The sequence below is a fragment of the Schistocerca piceifrons genome, chromosome X (assembly GCF_021461385.2).
Source record: "Schistocerca piceifrons isolate TAMUIC-IGC-003096 chromosome X, iqSchPice1.1, whole genome shotgun sequence".
Taxonomy (NCBI): Eukaryota; Metazoa; Arthropoda; class Insecta; order Orthoptera; family Acrididae; genus Schistocerca; species Schistocerca piceifrons.
The window spans coordinates 507,372,744-507,396,274 of NC_060149.1; the positions used below are offsets into that span (position 1 = coordinate 507,372,744).

Here is a 23,531-nt window from a genome sequence, read left to right on the forward strand (position 1 = left end):
CGTTTAGTAGGGGGGGGGGGGGGGGGGAGAGCGGTAACTGGGTTGCTGCAGCGTACATGCAACCTACTGCGACTCCGATGGGGGTATATTAGCAACGACGTGTAGGAAAGGGATTCGTGTGGACTTCGGACGGAAACTGTCTGATCGCCTCTTATACTATCGTTCAATTCCATTTTATATTCCTACAAAGTGTTACATCCAGATATTTGTCTTATGAGGAGAGCACAGCAAGTGCCACAACACGATTTCCCAGAAACTTCACCAAGTGGAAGAGGAGTCAAACTAAGCAAACACTTCTGTCGGCTGCTCCATAGATACTCGACCGATTCTGAGAAAAACGGCGGTCAAAATTTTCGGCGTAATTTAGTTGCCCTTTCGAACACAATTCACTGCAAGCGCCAATTTTCGGTAAAATGATCCGTTATGCGCAGTTTCTTTCGATTTTTGCCAACATCTGACTATTTTAGCAATATTAACGACCTTTCTTTTTCGTGTGAGATTCATTCGAAGAAATGTCACAGTGACAAACCTGTCTTCACGTGATGCTCGTGGTCATTCGGAATTTCTGTGATTCCAATGTTTGTTCGATCGGTATTGTTCAAGGGAATGCACCAAATCTTCCTGAAGAATGAACATAAGAATAAAACGTAAGCAATAATATAAGAAATGACACAAGAGTGAAATATAAGAATATGAGAATTTCAGAAGATTGTATCCCCAAAATGCAATACAGTCGGTTCCCGGTTTCGATTCCCGGCAGGGTCAGGGATTTTCTCTGCCTCGTGATGACTGGGCGTTGTGTGATGCCCTTAGGTTAGTTAGGTTTAAGTAGTTCTAAGTTCTAGGGGACTGATGACCATAGATGTTAAGTCCCATAGTGCTCAGAGCCATTTGAACCAATACAGTCGTATATGAGTATAATAAACGTATAACACTGTGAAATCTTGTTGTAATTCCACGCCCTTGAAACCCCTAACTTGATAAGAAACTTTCGTGTAGTAACCTTCTACGGACAGGAGTAGATAAATAACACAATAAAACATAAAAAAAATAAATTCAATAATCGGGTTTAGAACATGTGGTGCAAACCCGGGAGGTACACTAAAGACTTTATACCGAAAGCAATTTCGAATAATTTTCTCACTCATTTATCGATTTAAAAAAACCATTCATCAGACATACAATTAGTAGACAAATATGACAACAATATTGCAGTATACAGTGAAAAACATTCGTGGGTAGATAAAAATGTTAAAATGTGTGTGAAATCTTATGGGATCTAACTGCTAAGGTCATCAGTCCCTAAGCTTACACTGTACTTAACCTAAATTATCCTAAGGACAAACACACACACTCATGCCCGAGGGAGGTCTCGATCCTCCGCCTGGACCAGCTGCACAGTCTATGACTGCAGCGCCCTAGGCCACTCGGCTAATCCCGCGCGGCAAAATATTTTGCTGTCACTTCCTGTAAACTTCAGGCAAACTGAACCAAAATTTAGTATTCACAACTTAGTAAGCTTGTGTCGCGAGACAGTTACGTCACACAAAGAACCAAGAAGGAAACTTAATTAATTAATAAGTCGCTAATGAGCAAAGATTCGCATAGATATGATAAATTAGTAAGTTGGCTTATGAAGATCAGTGTGCCATATAATAATGCTGTTCTTCGTCACATGTTTTCTCTGTCATCCAAGAGTGGTGTATTTCTGGATAGATTAAAACATTGTTTGTAAAACTAAGTCGTAAAAAGTGGATTGAGTCACTACCGTCATAGGAATTTTATTCCCAAAAATATACCGTAGCATTGGTAGAAGTGTGCACTATCTCTTTTTTTATGGACGAGTGTGTAAGCAAGCACAGCTCACTTGGCCAGCATTCGGAAAATGTTGGAAATGAACTGCAGGAAATTGTTCCGAGAACTGTTCATACATAGACTGGAAGGAGGAAATGAGCGTAACAAACTAGACAGTTTTTTGTTTTGTTTAGAATCCACCGATTTTAAGTTCCAAAATACTGTAGCAGCTCAAGAAAGACTTTTATAGTTTTGCACTCTAGGGAATTCGGAGGTGTGCTAAGGACGCATATATCTATGGTGAAGTTTAGCGTGCGCACATTGATGCGCAGTGGATTTCCGAGAAGTCGCCACCGCCCACTCAGTGCCGGTAGAAATTTAAACAGCGCTGCGAAATGGCCCGCGTTCATTGTTATTCGAATGTAGCGCTTCTGCGCGAGTTTTGATATAAGCCCGTGCCGACCAGGAGCGGCTTTCAAGGAACTTGCCCAGAGACGCTGCCAGACAGCGAACGCTGCATTTCAAGCATCTGCCTTTTGCAAAAATATGTTCAAGCACATTTGTCAACGATTTCTTGTGGAGAAAAGTACTCGTAATGGTAATCCATTTATTATTTTAAATCTCCCCGTCACTATTGCACAATGTAAATATTCTACTTGTTCTCTGTATTTACTTATGAGCTCAAACTGCTCGTAATTTATGTTACCAAACTGTGAACGGAAACTAATGACTGTGGCGGGAATCCGGATTCCAGTACCAGTTAAGGATTTTTTAGTTATATTTCCTGTTTTTCTTATAGATCAGTCCAGGTTAAGCAATTCATTGTGCAACACAACAGAGATAACTCTTTGGTCGACACAACCCTGGTTTTAAATATTACTCGGTTTTATTAAAACAACAGAAGTCTAATTTATAAGAAGGTACAGAAACATTAAAATGTAGCCAGAAGTATTTGTATCACTCAGTATGTAAAAATTTCTTTCATTCAGTGCGGATTTCTCGATGAAAGTAAGCCCATGTTAAGCGTCAGTTATTCACACAGGTCTTCCCTATTTATCATTGGCTATGAACAGATGATGCAGTGGAACCTCCGCTTTGTGAAAAATCTTATACCTTGTCATTTAACGAAGGCAAGCGACTTTCATTTTCAATTTTATGCTCTGGTCTCATTTCCGCGGGTGCGATCCACCTTTATATGGTACTGACGTAACATCAGTGCTAGGCCATTGACTGCAGACATTAACGCCATATTTTCGGACACTGGCTTAACGCAATATTTCATTGTAAGTAAATAAATTAAATGTGTAGCTGTCCTGAAACCAGATATTAAGAAGTTACGTTAACTGATTCTCCCATCGATTGTTTCTAGAACAACTTCATAATTACAAATGAAAAGCACAGTACTGTGTATCTCCTACATAATTAATGTATTTTGTTAACCGATTTTAGACATACAAATCATCATTACACTTTAACTGACTGTCATCGTCAAAGAAGGTACAATATTCGTGAACAGCATTGAAAAGACGGTACACATTAAGAATGAGATTCAAACACAGGTTAAATGTCATCTTTGACAATAACGTGATAAGGCAACTAAAAGTGTTAAAATTAAATATTAAGTAAATATAAAGCGAACAAATCAGAAAGCATCAACACTAAACTCGAAAAATCAGTGCCTATGTAACAATTTAAACTAAATTAACAGTGCTGATAAAATAAAATTACTATGTGAGAAGAGTATCGAAGAGTAGCTAGAAGAGACATTATATATGGAAGGTGATACAGAAACAGATTAAAAGAATTGACACTTGTATCAACAGAATATATGGAGTACATAGACAGTCGCAACAAAATGAATAAATATAGGATAAATGGAGGAATAGAGTGGAACGGGCAGTGTGGGAAGCATTTGAAAACCTCGAGGATTATATGAAGTTTAGGAGAGGGGAACTATTTAGATGTATTTGGTGATTTAATGCTAAATTGGGACTGTGGGCCAGATGATTTTCGATATTCAGGGCTTCCAAGAAATTAAATTTTTGGCCTTTGTTTGCTGTGTAGAGGACATGAGACTGTGGCTCAGAATACGCTCGGTGGTCATAATTCTGAAACCTCCAGCTATGTTCATGTTCAGGCAGCCTAGTTGCTATGTATTTGACTGATTGACCAACATAAAACTTACTACAACAAGGACAAGTCATTTTCTATACCCAACTATTGCCTTGTGTTGGGTCTTACTTTTACTATTGAAAATACACTGCACTGTGCGTTTCTCACATAATAGGAAATACTACAATTTTAGGATTTCACTAATTTGGCTACACTTTCTGGTACATGCATAGGTACGTATTACATGTATATGTAGTACAATTTTCATTTTATTGTTTTGGTGAGCGCTACACCTTAAAGAGTATGGATTTCCAGATCCTCAAGGTCTTTAAAAAGCAACTTTAGCAGTAAGATACATTTGCGACAAAATCAGATAAAGGGAGCAATGTTATGCTTTTGTACAAGATTGATAATTTGAAAAAAATCAATGATTTTCTGACTCTCAATTTCTTCCAAGTCCTTCCGAAGGACTCTGCTAATTTTTTCAAAGATGAGACTAAATTTTTAACTAATTCTGGCAAAATAATAGTTTTTCTTTAAATTTTGAAACAACGCTATGAACAAATATGAACCCTCTGCCTTCTAGGGCTTCCAAAACAACGTAAGCAAGGTGTACCCATCTGTCAATTTATATACTCATTCAAGGCTCCACCCTACAAACCAATAAGTCAGACAAAATTGAAACCAAAGTATGCGTTTAAAACTCAGTTGACACTGAAAATAAAATAGGTTTAATTAACTCACACGGCACTAAATTACGATCTTCTGGCATCTACAGCTTGTTTTCCAGCATACCAGTAGGAGAATGTGTTGATTTTCTAACAAAACTGATGTACAGGTCTAATATCAACCATCTGAAAGTGGATGACTTGAGATTGGCCACTCAGACATGCTTGGCACTAAACTGTTCTCAGCTCGAAGGAACTCTATATAAACAGTTCGATTTAGTTATGGGGTCTCCTCTTATTGTTCTTTTGGCTTAAATATTCATAAAGAGTTTTGAGCAACATTTGTTGAATAAATAATCTTTGAGTATAAACATTAAGAAACTGTTTCAGGTATGTAGATATTGAGTGTGTATGTGTATATGTGAACAGGCACTAAAAGACAGCTCAACATCCTTTTTAATAACAGCAACAATGAACATGTTGATTGCTGAAGTTATTAAAAAGAATGTTGAGCTGTCTTGTAGTGCCTGTCCACATATGCACGTTCACACACACAACATCTACATACCTGTCCACAATGGAGATCTAACCATTGTAACCAGTACACAGAAACGTTGTTTCTAAATTTATAGACAAACTAAAACTACATACACAGCAATGCCTTCTTGCTCACAACGCCCAGTAACCCACAAACATGCAACATTCTTCTAAATGGCGCAACATATTTAAGCTGTTCTAATGTCAGAAGATTTGAAAAAACTTTGTGAAGTAATAAAATTTATTGCCTCAACCAGTAGCTATAATCTTGTTCAGACTGGCCGTATGTTACACAAGAAACAAAAATTGGAATTATACCCTCGTCTATGCTCTCTCTACTGTTCCTTCCAGTGCTACAGGAAGTAATAAACAATCCAAGAACAGGTGTCAGAGAGTGTAACCAAAACAATGAAATTCTAAAACTGTAGGATATCCTACTATGTCAGTAACATCATTGCTCAGTTTATTTTCTTTTGTGTTAGCAGAAGAGCCAACACCGTGTTACGAGTGGAGGCCGAAATGCACGCGTTTTAGTTCACGCAGGGAAGAACTATACTGACGTGAGTCTGGAACATGACAAGGAATGAGAATTCAGAAAGCGGACGTAATTAGTTTGATACTTAACTTTAATCCATTAATGATGAACGCCGCTCTTGACGGTACATGATTCACAATATTATCTGTTCAGAATACATTCTTGACAATAGTAATTATAGTAACTGAATATGGCGCCTTGCTAGGTCGTAGCAAATGACGTAGCTGAAGGCTATGCTAAACTGTCGTCTCTGCAAATGAGAGCGTCTGTAGACAGTGAACCATCGTTGGCAAAGTCGGCTGTACAACTGGGCGAGTGCTAGGGAGTCTCTTTAGACTAGACCTGCCGTGTGACGGCGCTCGGTCTGCAATCACTGATAGTGGCGGCACGCGGGTCCGACGTATACTAATGGACCGCGGCCGATTTAAAGGCTACCACCTAGCAAGTGTGGTGTCTCGCGATGACACCACATTTTCAATAGTAAGGATAAGACCCAATTAGTAGCCAGCAGTGGTGTATACTAAATTACTTGTCCTGCTTGTCATAAGGTTTATTTTGATGAGTCACACATATAAAACTAGGTTTGCTGATCATGAACGTAGCTGGAGGTTACAGAATTATGATTACTTATATGCTAAGCATGTGTTGAGCCACAATCCAGTGTTTCCAACATAGCAAACAAAGACCAAAAACTTAATTTGTTGTAAGCCCTGGAAATCAACAAGCATGTGGCCCACACTTCTGATTTAACATTAAATGACCAAACATAGCTCAATATCTCGCTATTCTAAACTTCATACTCTTCCCACTATGTCGCTTCCAGTTTATTCCTCATTTCTCCTGTATTTATTCATTTTGTTGTGATCGTCTATATATTCCATATAGTCTAATGTTACAAATGTCAGTAAATGTAATACCAGTTCAAGCTACTCTTCAGAACTGTTCTCAGATATAAAATTTATTTTGTTATGAGTGTTAATTTAACTTACTATAGAGGCACTTTCTTTCGAGTCTAGTGTTAATATTTTTATGGTTCGTCTCTTTATATTTATTTGCTGTTTAAAGTTTTTAATTTCATTACCACTGCATTGTTAAAAGTGACATTTACTCTTCGCTTGAACCTCACTCTTGATGTGTATCATCTTTCTCAATGCTGTTCACCAATATTGCACTTTATTTGACGATGCTAGTCAGTTAAAATCTAATGATGGCCTTGTATGTCGAAAAACGTTTAACAAAATTAATTAATTCTGTAGCACATACAGAAAATCGTGCTTTTCTATAATTATGAAGTTACTATACAATTCTCAGCATGAGGCTCTCACTTGGAAAAAATAGTTGACCTTTCGTTACTTCTTTTCTGATAGTATTTAATATATACTTTTTGTATTCTGCCGTGTGTCTGTAGACAGTTTGAGATAAGCATATTTTTCACAGTTTAACATACAGAGATTAAATATATTGTCGATGTATGCAAATTAATGTTAACTCAAATCTGTATATGATATACTGATATTTTTTATGTTCCTTACTTTCAAGTATTTCCTATTTTCTTTTGTGCCTCCTTTGAGGAAGTTCCAGCTATATGGCCTCTCGTGAGGTAGGTCACATGAAATATGTAATTTTGCTTCTCACAGCGTAGTATTTGAGCTTGTCTAGTTGGACTAATGGAGATAATAGTTCTTGCATCTTGGTTCTGATTAATATATCATAATTTTCGTTATGTTCGATATAGATGCTGAAAATGTTTCAATAAAATTTTTCTATAGGTTGCTGTGACAAATTCTCTCACGCTCATACTTTCCGTCTTGTTGTTAAGTGTTTTTCAAGACACTAGATTACTACTCCATAGTAATCATTTGCTTTCAGTGTCTCTTCCTTCTCCATTTCTGTTGCATTCTGTGAGTAATTATTGGTGCTCTTATTGCTTTAACACGTTTTGTATTGTTATGTAGGACAATTTATTTATTTGTTTGTTATGTGTGTATGTAGGAACCTTATATTTTATGATTTATTCTTCTTGAGCAATGGAATAACATAGCATAACAATGAGATTTCATGACTTATTTTCCCGAAAATACAGTAAAATACATTTGTTTGTAAAATATAACTGAGTGATGGAGAAAGATCATCTTTGATGTTATTTGATTTTCGTTTCATGAGTAAGAAAAGCCGGCTGGAGTGGCTGAGCCGTTCTAGGCGCTACAGTCTGGAACCGCTCGACCGCTACGGTCGCAGGTTCGAATCCTGCCTAGGGCATGGATGTGTGTGATGTCCTTAGGTTAGTTAGGTTTAAGTAGTTCTAAGTTCTAGGGGACTGATGACCTCAGAAGTTAAGTCCCATAGTGCTTAGAGCCATTTGAGTAAGAAGAAAACACTTATTAACTGGAAATTTTGTTTATTTAACACAGTCTCGGGGTAGCTGTAGCTGTGTCATAGGCTTGGCTTTCCGCGCTGTGTGGACAGTCTCAGTCAACCAATTATTATAAATGCACTTAACAGAGTAATTGCAGCCACTGTGTGATTTGAAATTCTTCATGTTATTAAAGTTCTAGTCCAGGCGAATGCCACGTCAAGTATTAGACAAGAAAAGAAGTAGGATCAACTTGTGATTTCCAGTACCACTATTTATTCTCCTGAAACACTAAAACACGACATATATCTTCGTCATTCTTAGTTACGTCTTAAATGAAAATGCTTAACACATGTTCCATGCTATTTCGTGTATGATGGCTTTGTAAATTATGCTATCTGGACAGTATCGTAGTTACCTTCCAAACTATTTGCATTACGCAAGAAGTAGATTATTGTAGTAACTCCTATTCACTACATATGCCCTCATTGCAGATTGAGAAAGGTATTGTAGTGCTTGTTCTAAGAACTCTAAAATTTCGTTTTAAAGGGCATTAAATATCAGAGACATGAGATAGATTTGTCAAATTTATGGTTCCTGCTACAATGTTTGCACGTGGAAATAGTTTGGACTAAGGAAAGGTTTTGCTTCACAACCTGTAGCGCGAGAGTTTTGCCTTTCTGAAGTGTAGTAAGTAGCTTGTCTTCAGCTGACTTGAACTTCTCTGCAAAATTTAGACGATCCATCTTTAAATAAAATTTTGACCATACTGCGCGCTCCCCATAGCCTGAATTCCACTGAACTTAGGAACAAGACCTCGGTAAATATGTATTACTACATCAACATACGTGTAAATCTCAATTTTAGGAAACATACGTATAACTGAATTGAACTTTATGCCAAAGATTAGGTACACGATAAAAAGGGATAGGTCATAAACGTATAAATGATCATCCTAGAAAACTTTATTTCGAATTCTGTGTCTCTAGCCACCTATTTACTCACACTACACACCCCTGAGTATCAACTCAATTATCACCCTACTTCCCTCAGTACAACTTAATCCTCCCGTTCAAACCGAACGAGGTGCAGTGGTAACACGCTGGACTCGTTTTCGAGAGAACGGTGGTTCCAATTCCAGAACAATCATCCAAGTTTAGTGTTTCCGAGGTTTCGCAAATCATCTACGGTATATTCCAGGACGGTTCCTTCGAAAAGAAGACGATTGATTTCCTTCCCTACCCTTCGCCAGTTGGTGCTCCGTCTCTAATGACTTGGTGGTCAATGGGACGTTAAACCCTAATATTCCTTCTTACTCCCAGTTTATTATTTTATAATGCGGAACTTACAGTGTAGTGAACTTCAGCGAGAAAATGCCCTCAGTATTTGTGTTTTTAAAAAACAACCAGTTTTAAAAACTTTCGTTGCACAATTGCAATTTTAATAATTTAGTACACATGTAAATATTGGGTCGTTCAAAATTTTAAAACTATTCTTGTGTATTTGATAAATGATTTCAACTGAAAAGTAGTAACTGTAACACTTATAGGCTGTCCCTTAGAAGTTGTAGCTAAGATTATCGTATTCTTCATGTTTGGCGATCGGACCTTCGAAAGGAACTACTTACAACAGACGGCTTCTGAAAAAGAAAATAAACCGAGCGCGTAACTGTTCGTGACGTGTCCATAATTAAATGTCACGTAAAAGAAAGGATGAGATAATCTTCGGTAATAGAAGACGATGTCCGTTTACTTGGTTTATTGAACTTCAAACAATACAACACGCCTCTGTTCTACTCATTCACACTGATATAATTCACTTGTAATGTACATTTATTCAGAAGAAGCCACAGTCCATTCGTGTTAGCGAAGTACAAACCTGATAACAAGTCTCGTTAGTTCGTCTATAATTTATTCCACGCGGCGATGTATACGTTAACATTGACTGTTCACATGAATCTTGTAAGGTCACATCTGGTCCCGTAAATCCACTTTTGTTCGGCTCGAAACACTCTGTAATTCACGTCTCCTCATTCATCTTTACATATCGTCTAAATATAGTCCTCGCCACTACTGATAGGTACTTCCCACTTTAATTTCACGTGCACATTTTCGGCGACTCTTTCCGCAGATTTCGATCGAAAACGACTTCTGACTCACGTACGCTACTGCAAACATTGTCGAAGTGACACGACAATCCACCGCCCGCCAGTAAAAGGCGCATGACAGAAAATTCTGGAAAGTAAGGATCACCGGCAAGCACATGCTGCTAGGTATAAGCACTGTTCAATAAGTAATACAATACAGTTTTTCTCAGCCAGTTTCGGTTGAAAAAGGTGGAATTTTTAGTTTGATGTTGTGGATTGGCAAGAGAGCCAATCCACTATCAGAGGAAGCCGAAAGGCACGCGTTTTAGCTCACGCAGGCTGGCGTGAGGTCTGGAACAGGACAAGGAAGTTAGACTTTAGCAAAAAAGGACGTAGCTGTTGGAATACTTAACTTTAATCCGTAAATGGTGAACATCGCTCTTGACGGTACATGTTTTACAGCATCAATAGTAACTGGTAATGGCGCTTTGATAGGTCGTGGCAAATGACGTAGCTGAAGGCTATGCTAACTATCATCTCGGCAAATGAGAGCGTAATTTGTCAGTGAACCATCGCTAGCAAAGTCGGCTGTACAACTGGGGCGAGTGCCAGGAAGTCTCTCTAGACCTGCCGTGTGGCGGCGCTCGGTCTGCAATCACTGATAGTGGCGACACGCGGGTCCGACGTATACTAACGGACCGCGGCCGATTTAAAGGCTACCACCCAGCAAGTGTGGTGTCTGGCGGTGACACCACATTTGACATCGTGGAATAGTTTAGTTTCAGTCCCTATAGTTTCTTGAAGTTCCGTTAGGTGACGGCGCTCTAATAGTCTTTAAAGTGGGGTCTGTAACCGAGGTGCGTTCCAAGCAGACAGCCGTCATTCAGTTTCTTTCGAAGGACAACCAGAGCATCGCAGCTATTCGTAGCTACTTTCAGAATATCTAGGGAGATCTAGCAGTGAACAAAACCACCATTACTCGTTGGCCGAGGCGTCTGTCATCATTGCAACAAGGTCGTGCAAACATGTCCGATTATCTGCGTGCCGGCCGCCGGCACACAGCTGTGACTTCTGCAATATTGGAACGTGCGGACACTCTTACTCGAGGTAATCAGCGGATCACAATCAAACACTTCGCTGCACGACTGGAAGTCTCTTTTGGTAGTGCTGACACACTCGTTCACCAGTTGGAGTACTCGAAATTGTGTGCCTGCTGGTTCCTCTCCGCCTAACGAAGTCCATAAAGAGCAACGAAGGACCATCTTTGCGGAATTGCTTGCGTGTTACGAGGCTGATCGTGACTGTTTTTCTATCGAAGATCGCCACATGCTATGAAACATAGGTTCGTCACTTCGAACCGAAAAAAAGGGCAATCCACGGAGTGGCGTCACACCATCTCTCCTCGGAAGAAAATGTTAAAAGCCGTACGCTCTGCCGGTAAAGTTACGGCACCAATCTTCTGGGGCTCCAAAGGGGTTTTTCTGTTTGATGTACTCCCTTATGGTGCAACCATAAACTCTACTGTGCTATCCTCAGGAAACTGAAGAAAGGATATCGGCGTGTTTGTCGTAAAAAAAATAAAAAATAAATAAAAAATGAAAAAAAAGAGGAAATACTAACTGCTCCTTCTCCATGGCAACGCTTGGTCTCACACAAGTCCATGCAACCGAGAGAAGCTCACAAAATGCCAGTGGAGTGCTCTTCCTCATCCACCCTACATCCCGGATCACCCACTTCCCGACTTCCATTTGTGTGACCTAATGAAGGATGCAGTCCGTGGGAAGCAGTACGTGGAAGATGGGGGAGTTATTTATACAGCGAGACGTCGGCTCGGACATCGACCAGTAGAGTGGTACCATGTGGGGATACAGGCCCTCCCTGTAACATGGCGTAAGGCTCTCGCATTGAACGGAGGGTATGTTGAAAAATAGTGTTTTGTAGCCAAAAGAGTGAGGAATAACATGACGTAGTGGAATCCAGAATAAAACCAACACGCTTTCAGAAAAAAGTGTTGCATTTCTTATCGAACGCCCCTCGTAAATCGTTGATAAGGATATCGTTAATGGTAGCCTTACACACTGTCAGCCCAAAGTACAATATAGGAAAGAAAAAGAAATGCTGATGAAATACGGTTTTGGAGTTGCTTGAAGGGAAGGTTGTACCTCGGGCACGTCATGTTGCGACTTGTTCAGTTCTTCCCCTCATTTCCGCACTTTTCTTTTATTCACTACGTCGCTCAGCAGTTACAAACTACCTGGATGGCATTAGCACGATAGTGAGGATATGTAAGACAACATCACATTTGACCTCCTAGCCGTCACTGCCTGAACAGTGGGAGCCGATGCAACGTCGTGTGAGCCACCATCCCAGCTCGCAGCGGACAGTGGCCACTACTGTGCACCAAGTTTGGAGATCCTTAAGTCCGTTCGTACGTGATGGCGGTCAAATCGCATTGTGATAACGCTGCATGGCCTAGTACCCTCTTGTCCCACTGTAACTCTTTCAAACTCACGCCAAGGAAGGTTATATGGCATTTCCACATCGTTTTTGAAAGCTCTTCGGTGCGTTAGAGTGGCATAACGGGAGGATGAGGAAGGAAATCGTCAAAAAAATGTTCAAATGTGTGTGAAAACTTATGGGACTTAACTGCTAAGGTCATCAGTCCCTAAGCTTACACACTACTTAACCTAAATTATCCTAAGGACCAATATACACACCCATGCCAGAGGGAGGACTTGAACCTCCGCCGGGACTAGCTGCACAGTCCAGGACTGCAGCGCCATAGACCGCTCGGCTAATCCCGCGCAACGGAAATCGTCAGTGTCCTTTCATCCCAGCATTTATGTTAAGCGATTCCGGGAAATTAAGGGAAACCGAACTGTCAAATGTGGATTTCAACAGCCATCCACCCGAATATGTCCCGTTGTTTACCACTGCACCGCCTTGCCTGGTGCTAGTCGAGCGAAGACGTTTCTTTGTCTATGCCATCAGTCTGCGCTTGTAATAATTCATTACTCATAGACAGTAGTAGTCATTCTCTGTTTATTACGCATTCTGGTCATTATTTCAACCCGATTCCGTTTTACAGCCATTAATATGTTTACTCTTAAAAACAAGTTATTCTGTAAAAAAAAAAAAAAAAAAAAAACCTAGAAGGTTGGGCTTAACTTCATCACAGTGTCTTGCAAGGTGCGGTTGTGTTGTAGCACTGTGTCCCTACTTTCTTCTCGTTGGTAGGCCTATGTGGCCGAGCGGTTCTAGGCGCTACAGTCTGGAACCGCGTGACCGCTACGGTCGCAGTTTCGAGTCTTGCCTCGGGCATGGATGTGTGTGATGTCCTTAGGTTAGTTAGGTTTAAGTAGTTCTAAGTTCTAGGGGACTGATGACCTCACATGTTAAGTCCCATAGCGCTCAGAGCCATTTGAACCATCTTCTGATTGTTGAATCAGTTCCTCCAAACCTGTGACAAACAAGACGTATTGTTGAAAACAAGAAAATGTTTATTTCTGACGTCTATTCAAAAATGCCAGAGACAGACTGAATTAATTAAAAGACTTCGTTCGTTCAGTCCGTACGTTAAAAACTGGTCATGTTTAGATTAAAGTGACGGCTAAGGTGAAATTTTAAGCTACTGCTGCTCTGAAGGAATGAAATTTGTGACAAGTTTTTGCCGTGGAAAACTTACCCGTCAGTCCAAACAATTTCGAAACTGGACTAATAAAGGAGACAGAAAAGTTATGATGGTCGTTTTAAAGTTTCAAGTATTGTACATAGTCTGCCACCGCTGGAGTAAAATGTACAGGATGTCCATCCAATCTTTTTAACCTGTGAGAAAAGTCCTTGTTTGGTAGATTTTTCAACTCGTGCATCACGTTGGCTTGAATGGCGTCAAAACGTTGACAATTTATGTGAATTTCTACACATTTTTGTTTTGTGGTAGGTTCGTATTGATAACACCAAGTCTTGTCATCCGTGATAATTTTTTCCAGAAAAGTCGCCGTTCACGTCCACGCGTCATTTTTTTTTTTTTTTTTTTTTTCGAGCGTCAAGGTGTGCGAGGAAAACTTCGCACACACTTTTCTCGTCTTGAAAACAGCCTGGAGAACATCTTTAACACTTTATTTAGAGACGTCGCTCCACTGAAATTGTGCGCTACTTAACACTGCCTGATCACAGCTTACTGGGGAATGGACATTGTTTACAGTTGTTAGTTCAGATTGCCACCGTGGTTACTGCTCTTACGTCTCTTACACGCCAGAAAGAAATTCAGTCTCGGAACTTTTGGACCTACGATGTGCATCTCTGATGGCTCATCTAGTCGATCTTGCTCACTTTGGGCGTTCAGTCAAACGCCGAAGATGACGCCAGCGAAATATTTGAGGAATAACGCTTGATTTACGCGAAGTGTGCTCAGGGAGATGCAGAACAATGGGAGTTAATGAAGCGTGGAGAGCTGCGGCTACAAACGACCTAATTGCCAGCGCAATGACAGCCGAATAAGTCACCAGCCCTCACGATTAGAGACTACCTCACAGCCCGCGTCACATTGTCTTGTCACCGGGCGCTCGCGCTAATCGTAAATTCCTCCGCTCCGAAAATTAAGATTTTTCCTGGATACGTTTCCACCGGCCAGAAGTAGCTTTAATGGTATGCGCATAATTCCGATGCAAATACCGCTTATGTGGAGCGGGAAGCTCATTGTATATCGGAGCCGGGCTGCGGACTGCCCCTTTTTGGTAAGCTTCCTCTCCCTGTCGCAATTTTTATTCTCGGCAGCTCCGGCCGTGTTGTATTAATCACGGAATTCGTGAAATAGCACATAGCGGCTCTCGGTGGCACTGCGCAGGCCGTGAGTCATGCGACAGCTCAACATGACGAACTGTTTGTAACCGTCCGGCACGTACACGTGGCAAATGGCGCCTTGAATAATGCAGAGAGGCCGTTTTCGGTATGTGGCAGATGGTTCGCTCCGTCGGGCCGGGGCGGTACTCGGCGTCACAACAGTGCGTGCGGTACCGCTGCAGACGTGGCGGAGGACAGCTTCTGTGCCGTCGATGATGTGGCTTGCCCTTAAAATACGATTTCGCTGCAGTAAGCAAACCATTCGCCTTCCAAATGCACCTTGGTTTTAATTAATATTCTGAGTTTTGTTCACATTAGCCTGGTCCGCTTCTGAAGTTCTTCAGATCCACTTTTCCGTATTTATTGTTCCCTCTGCAAAGATGACAATGTTCATCACGCCATTTTTTAGTGTTTTTCGTCGTAACCTACCGAAGATTAATTTTTTGGCTTCCAGTGTACCGGCCAATTCCATTTTTGCGCATAATAATTCGACCACTGTCCTATGTGGTAACTGTAGATTGTACACCGTACCGTGTGGAGCGGAGGGTATACAGTATATCAGTCTCATTCCCTTCCCAAGCCCCACTGACCATTCCTATTCCATTCACGAATGGTACCCGGGGAAGAATGACTTTCTGTATCATCCTATAGGCCTGAATTTCTCTAATCCTAGTGCCGTAGTATGTATCCACGTTGGTTGTTAGACGAAGTAATATATTTCTGGCTCATTCTGAAACATGGATTCCGGCCTTCTTTCTTTATTCATGTCAGAAGTACCAAACAAAATAGATGTTGACAATAAAGTATAGAGAAAAATGGCTCTGAGCACTACGGGACTTAACTTCTGAGGTCATCAGTCCCCTAGAACTGAGAACTACTTAAACCTAACTAACCTAAGGACATCACACACATCCATGACCGAGGCAGGATTCGAACCTGCGATCGTAGCGGTCTCGTGGTTCCAGACTGTAGCGCCAAGAACAGCTCGGCCACTCCGGCCGGCTATAGAAAAATATACATGGACAAATTAACCAACCGAATATTCATAAACAAAGAAATTAAAACAGAAAGATATAAACTATTGTACGGGACATAAATGTAAATAATTAAATATTTACCCTGTACACAATACTTATACTAGTTGTGACAAGCATTTGACTACATCGAAACCATAGCCTTTAGTCAGTTCCGTTTCCAACACTGTGCACGAATACTGATAAAGACAGCACTACAAGAGATGAATAGAAATGTTTTCCTCCCCATATTCGCACTGCGAGTCTAACAAATTAACAAGGACTGAACAGCAGAAATAAAACAAGTTTGTTAAAATAAAAGTGAAATAGTTAAGCTTAAGAGCCACAACATACCTTTGGTACAGAATCAATAAAACTGAGTGACGTTGCTAGAAGTATATGATATGTACGATGAGTTACAAACAACGAACTGTCAAATAGCCAGTCGTACTCAGGATGTGCCACGAAAGTCAACTAAAATGCTGGTGACATGAATGGCATTGTACACGCTTATATATAAAACGAGAACACTGGTGTACGTATAAAATGTAATAAAGTCTGCAACAGTTGAAGCTCAAGTATGCATTAATCGTAAAAACCATACAAAATTATTAACAAAAGTATACTGTTCTGTTTCCTAGGAATTTAGATTCCCGGTACATTCTACAGGGTGGCAATTATTGAACTACACGAAAAGAAAGGTAAATTAGTTGCAAACTACGGAATGCACACACTTTATTCAACATTTAAATGTCATTACAGATATTCGAACTTGGGTTAAGACATGTTCGATATGCCTGCCATCATTAGCAATGATGTGGCGCAGACGAACAGCGAAATTCTGCATGACCTGCTGAAGTATCGGAACATCGATGCTGTCGATGGCCTCCTGAATGGATGTTGTCATCTCAGCAATGGTTTTTGGCTTATTGCTGTACACCATTTCTTTAATATGGCCCCACAAAAAGGAGTCTCATGTGTTCAGATCCAGAAAACATGGCGGCCAATCGAGGCCCATGCACTGACCTCTGGGTACCCCGTAGCCAGAATGCGGTCCCCAAAGTGCTCCTCCAGGACATCAAACACTCTCCTGCTTCGAGGGGGTCGAGCTCCGTCTTGCATGAATCACATCTTGATCGCGAAATAGGGATTCTCAGTCCCCCAAATGCGAAAATTTTGCTTATTGACCAACCCACCAAATGATAGTGGGCTGGTTCGCTAAACCAAACCACACTTCTCATACTAATTGCCATCATAACCAGCGGCCAACCTTGCAGTTTGAAAGTCCTAGCGCAAACCGTTCAGACGTTGTGACGATTTTATTTCATATAGTTCAATAATTGTCACCCTGTATATTCATAAGAAATACAAAACAATCATAGTTGATTGTCCTAGAAGCATACTTGGCACAATATTGTAAATATATATTTTCGCTCTAAATATGCCACACGGACAATTAAATACGACTGTTTTATATTTTATACGAATATTAAATGGATTAGTATCTTGAATTCTTAGGAAACGGGACATTATTCAGATATGAAGACGCTCATTATGGACCGAAATCGATACTTCGACGACACTGAATGAAATTAAAGAAACTAATTCTGCATTTCCAGGATTAATGACTTTATTCGGGGCTATGTAATGCCACTTTCCAGCAGTTCACGACTAGGATTCGTGATATCACTCCAAACACGAATTTTTATGCCCAACTGCGTAATTACATGGGGCCATGGACACAAGAACCAGCTACTGCTTGTTGACGATTGAAAAAAAAATTGTCCAAATGGCTCTGAGCAGTATGGGACTTAACATCTGAAGTCATCAGTCTCCTACAACTTAGAACTACTTAAACCTAACTAACCTAAGGACGTCACACACATCCATGCCAGAGGCAGGATTCGAACCTGCGACCGTAGTGGTCGCGCGGTTCCAGACTGAAGCCCCTAGAACCGCTCAGCCACACAGGCCGGCGATGACAGCTGATTGAGGAGACGTTGTACGATATAGAACTCAGTAATCATCACGAAGAAAGAATATATAATGATTCTAAGTCCCTTAGATATTAATTTCATTAGATAATAAACATTAGCTTAGTTGCAGTGGGAACAAGAAACCTTTCTTACACTCGTTTGTGGGAAAGCAGAAAAGGCATGTCAAGATCTTTCTTAGTAAATTAACTGCTGAAAGTTGAATTTCAGTTAATATATTCGAAATTTCTGTACCGACGTCATATTAAACTACGACCAACCGGACAGAATTTTGCGCTTCACCATGTGACCATTTAATAGTACAGTATTTCGTGAAGGGATGCAAATTGTCATACTGTTCGTATAGATCATGCAGTCGCCAAACTTAATGCTGTCGGTGAAGTAGTAAGATTCTGACATGATAAAGAGTAAAGCGTTTGTGACCCTGTAACGATTAGTGGTTTGTTGGTTTGCAGCGGAGAGTTCCACCTGGGGTACCCACGCGCCGAGCTGCAGGGAGCGTCGTGGTATCAGCTGCTGCACTGGGACTGCATGCGGGAGGCGCAGACCAAGCACCGCCTCAGTGAGTATTCACACTCTAAGTAGCTTCTGTCTTCGAGTATGTGTGTTTCACTTCTTTATTACTGGCATCGTCAGTTGGTTCCCGTTCGCATGAATATACAGTTATTAATCTCAGCTCATTCTCTGTTCCATTCCATATCCTAGGTGGAAAGCTCAAGACACCTCTCTCTCTCTCTCTCTCTCTCTCTCTCTCTCTCACACACACACACACACACACACACACACACACAAACCCGGTAAAAAAATGACGGCACGTAGCTGTTCCATTCCACAAGATATGATGGGTGGAAACAAACAACTAGCTCAAGGACGACCATGCATTGCATGTCTTGGACTGGAGCGTGCACAGGATCCGTCTGTGGCACTTTGAATCTTCTCTGTCTCTTCTATTCTAATAATTAGAATTTATGAGTGTCCCGGCCTGAAGAACTGTGTGAGCTTATAGGTTGCACGATTGTTTTGAAGCGACTTATTTTCTTAACATCGCTCGGAGGATTGAGTTGGATGAGATTAAGAACTGAAAAAAGAAAAAAATCACTTTCATTCCGAGTAACGTCATTACTGATGAGCACTTTCTCTGATCTGTTACAAATTTTGAAGGAAAAATATTTTGTAAAGAATAAATAACAGGACAGTTTTCACAGTTATTAACGGGTAGCGCTAAGTTTAAATGGAGATAATGGGGCATCTTTTGCAACAGAAATATCCTTTATTTGAGTAGTTTATGAGCTTTGGGAAAAATAGTTACCCATACTTGCCGTTATCTATTGGAGATGCAGGGTTGTAGTGTAATATCATTCAGTGTTTCCAATAAACAATGCCAGTAATATGACGAAAATATGAATGAAGGTTTCTCTCTGGAAACAACCCTTGGTCTGTGATTACGCCATTCTTCCTTCTTCCCAGGGACCGTTGAAGTACACATAAGAGGGAGGGGGGGGGGGCAACAATCCCCTTCTCCAGTCTTAGCAGTGGTGTTTCAGTATAATGGAAATTCAGCTACCCGACTAAGGTCAATCATCAAATGTTGTCACACGTGGACGGCCATGGGTTAGTGACCTGAAGTGTAAACAAGGAGCCATCCGTTACCTAAAGCTTCGAGTTGTTCCAAAGAACGCATCATATACTACTAATGGGGCAGTGAAACCGAACAAGTGACCAGTTATAAAAGGCAATAAACTCTGCTGAGAGCGGTGAAGTGGGATGGAAGATAAACATGGCTCCGTCTCACGGGCATCACTTCTGTTTATGTTCAGTCTTCTGACGGAAACATGTAAATAACATATGCGGTAAGTGCTCATAAACTGGTGAAAAAGGATCAGAAGCGAAATTCCGCTGAGTTTTAGAGCTCTGGTGACCATAAAGCGTGAATCTTGCGACAGAGCGGTGCTGTCCCCTTGCAAAGGCGACAAATATCCGCACAGCGGAAGCTCACCCGCTATTACGATGATATGGGCTACGTAGACCCTAACTTGTCGAGAAGTCCCTCTCAAACAAAAGGAAGGCGTTGGGAAACTCGTAAGAAGACTGTAAAGACACCTGAAGCCACGGTTATAAGTGTCCAGGAAGACCAGAATAACTGACTTACGTCGACAGGGCTCTTAAAGTATCGGCCATGCACAACTTGATACGTCTGCTGAGAGCTCTCAGTTGGTAGTCTCGCTTTGTTCTCCGATACACTATACTGCCAACTGCGGTTACTTTTCGTGCGATAAAATCTTCAAAGCATGATAACATTTGTTATATGTAAACCTTTTCGAAAATGATTTTAACGTTACTGTCGACCTTGCAAGAGAACTTACATGAGAGATCGTGCCTTAAACGAAGGGAAACTGAATGAGATTTCAAAGAATAGTAACATCGTTCTGTATTGTGCTCAGATAGTAGGCAAAATTGGCCGAACTATATGGATACACAACGTAACTTTTATGTCAAATAATAGGACGAAAAGTGTAGCTACTTCTTGTGCTGAAAATAGGAAGTAGAACTTTTCTCCTCTGTGGCAAGAAAGAGGAAACAAATTTGAAAGTGAATAGGTGTTCTAAAGTGGGTTGTGCCGCTGGGTCCTGTTCTCGGTCCACTAGTTTTCTTGATATCTGTGATTGATCTATTGCGAAATGTGACAGATGATTCTAAATTTTATCTTTTTTTCGGTGAAGAGGTGCCGTTGTGAAAGGATTAGATTGTAATCTAAATGATTTGCGCAGTAGGGTAGTTGGTAATCTCAGCACACAGAGAGAAAGATATCGCTTAACTGTAACAAAACGCAGTGCGCAAAATATCGACTCAAAACATTCCCAAAAACGATATTTCACTGTCACAGAATGATCCCATAGCCAGCATAGTCGAACAATTTGAATTCATGTTACTGAATATTACTTAATGAGCTTTCTTGACACTATTATAGTCAGTGTCTTCACTATAAAAATAATACCCGTTGTCACCGACACTGAAACGCAAAAGCTTCCTTTGCCTATATCCTTTCTATCATATTTGACAGAATTATATTTTGGAGCAACAATGTTCATTCATAAATAATATTCAGAACTCCGAAAACGACCATCAAAACAAAGTGCAGTTTCAGTTAACGAACTTCATATTGCCTCTTTGTCAACTCAAACAGAGGCTGTATCTGTAGCTAGACCTAAGGCTACTGTCGCTTTGGAATAGAAACTAGGCTGAAATAAAAGCTGACGTACTGAATTTAGTACGTCACAAGTAACGCACCCTGAGCAATTCATGTGTTATAAACCTGTACTTTAAATGACAAAGCGGCCTCCCTCCAGCTGCGTAAGTGGAAAGACGCCGACTGTGGCAGAACGTAGGAATAAACTGCTGTTGCTGATTTCGAGCCTCCGGCGACTCATTCACCCACTGACAAGTAGATTTCTTCTCAACAGCTAACTGATAACCTCAAACGGCCAATACATGGTAGTACATTTTGTCCATTCTGGTAACCCCTTTCAGTTGGGTCTGCTTGCTCATTGAATTGTTACTTAACAGAATGATACTTTCTTCCCTTGCCGGTTTTGTATGTGGAGAGTTTTTTTGTTTTTATGCACCGTCTATTCTGTTGAGTCCATACCGAACCACAAAGGCACTGAAAGAAACGGAGCAGTTGAGAAGATTTGTCCGAGTATCACATTTCGTTCGCTCCAGTGTCCTGAGGATAGTACGGGCATGAGTGTCAACGTGACTCCTGCAGATACTAGCAGGAAACTTACCCTGATGTTGAAAATGTTTCCTTTCCAATACTTACAAGCGTGAATAATGGTAAAAATTCAGTAGTCATCAAAGAATACGTTAAAAAACGCGCTCAAAGAGCACACCGGATCGCAGACAGTTCAGAAGATGAATTACGTCGAATGCTCATTAACCATGTGGTATAGTTGTCCACTGCAGCCGACAGCTCTTAATGTCGCTTCTTTGGCGCTTTTAATCAGTCCTGAGGCTGAAAATGCATGGAGGCACAGCACCAGTAGGAAGTATCCACTGGAGTGGACTCCGTGTATTTGCAGCCTCAGGGGTGATTAAAAACACCAAAGAGGCAACATTAACAGCTGTCCACTCCATAAAATGTAAATAACCCATGTGTTCTTATTAGGGGTATAAGGTTATCGGACAATAAACCAGAAAAAAAATAAGAAACATGGAGTTTGTATAGCAAGAATCACAAGCCATCTCCTCTGCTTATAATTGTAAATATCAAATTGCTCTTCTGTTTATTCAGATCTTGCCTTGCCGAGACAGTGCCTATTCGTTTTGGTAAGCGTTTTATGCCATTCAGCAGTTGGACGCCCTTCCTTTTCCCACAGTAGTCTGTTGACCAAATGGTGGTATGTTGTGTGTGTCATCTGTCTACATCGTGTTTTCTGAGTCTAAGATCGGGAATGTTTATGGCATTTGCCTTGCCGTGGACCTTAGAACCCCACCCTGGTTGTCTGGCGCTCTGCTTCAAGCCGGATCCGTTTAACCTCCAGTCTCACAAACAAGAGTGCTGCGTTATTCGCTGTAACAGTATTTCTGATGTAAATGTCGTATTAATCACGTCAATGTAGAGAGAAACTCTAGCGTCGGCCTTTTCTCCAATTACCATTACGAAAGAAAGAAATGCGCGTGTTGATAGCAAGACAGCAAAAACTATTTATTAAATTTGAAACGATATCGCAGCACCCGGTTGTATTTGATTCTCATTGGGATTGTATCCGCAGTGTAATGCGTGAATCGTGATCTATGGATATACGTTTTCGGGGTAAATAAACACTCCTCAGAAGAAATGGACGCAGCTAAATGTTTTGAAGGGATTCTGGTTACAGTTATGGTCGCGAATTAATCTCACTGGCTCACAAGCTTGAATGGCGTGTGCCTGCACTCCTTTAATAGAAATACTGAGCCATTCAACGGGAAGCATTGGCCCATGAAATTGATCGGCGTGAATCAGACTGTGACCCAGTTATAGCAAAGGGTACCTATCTGCGCGCGCACACTCTTTCACAAAAATCGCGGCTACCTGTAAGCAAGAGACCAAAGCATCTTACACCTTCGATGAGTTGTGACGAGTGCGTTCTGCAGTGCCGTCAGAGCGATACTATTATTTGCAAGTAGTAATTGCTTTAAATGTTACGTTGCAAAATACTAAATACCACCGTTGTCGATCCTAATCGAAGATGTAACCATAGGTTACGGAATGTACCAACTAGTTCCAGCTAGTTGGCGGAACTGGGATGCTGTTGAAGGAGTAATTACACGCAGATTGCCTAACAAAGGATCTAAGTATACGAACTAAGCCGACAGACAGTCCTCTAAAACCAACAACTGAATGACTGCGAACTAAAATAGTCACCTCTCGGCACAATGACACATCTTAATGTAAAACAGTAAGCCTTATTACTGCATGCAACCACGCACCTAGATGGGTTGCCTTCCTACGTCCTTTCTTGATAATACGCGAGGACTGGCGTACAGCGAACGCATCCGGGATCAGTGCACACTCATTCTTTGTTCTCATTCTTCATTTGTGGAGCAATATAGGTAGA

At 40.9% G+C, this 23,531-nt stretch overlaps 1 protein-coding gene across 1 annotated transcript in view; it reads left to right on the forward strand.

Annotated features, from left to right (window-relative positions):
• LOC124722465 (E3 ubiquitin-protein ligase Hakai) overlaps positions 1–23,531 on the forward strand; it is a 204,897-nt gene that overhangs the window by 102,184 nt on the left and 79,182 nt on the right. Inside the window, exon 3 of the mRNA XM_047247622.1 lies at positions 18,390–18,496. Coding sequence (XP_047103578.1) covers positions 18,390–18,496 — 107 coding nt within the window. The remainder of the gene's footprint in view (positions 1–18,389; positions 18,497–23,531) is intronic.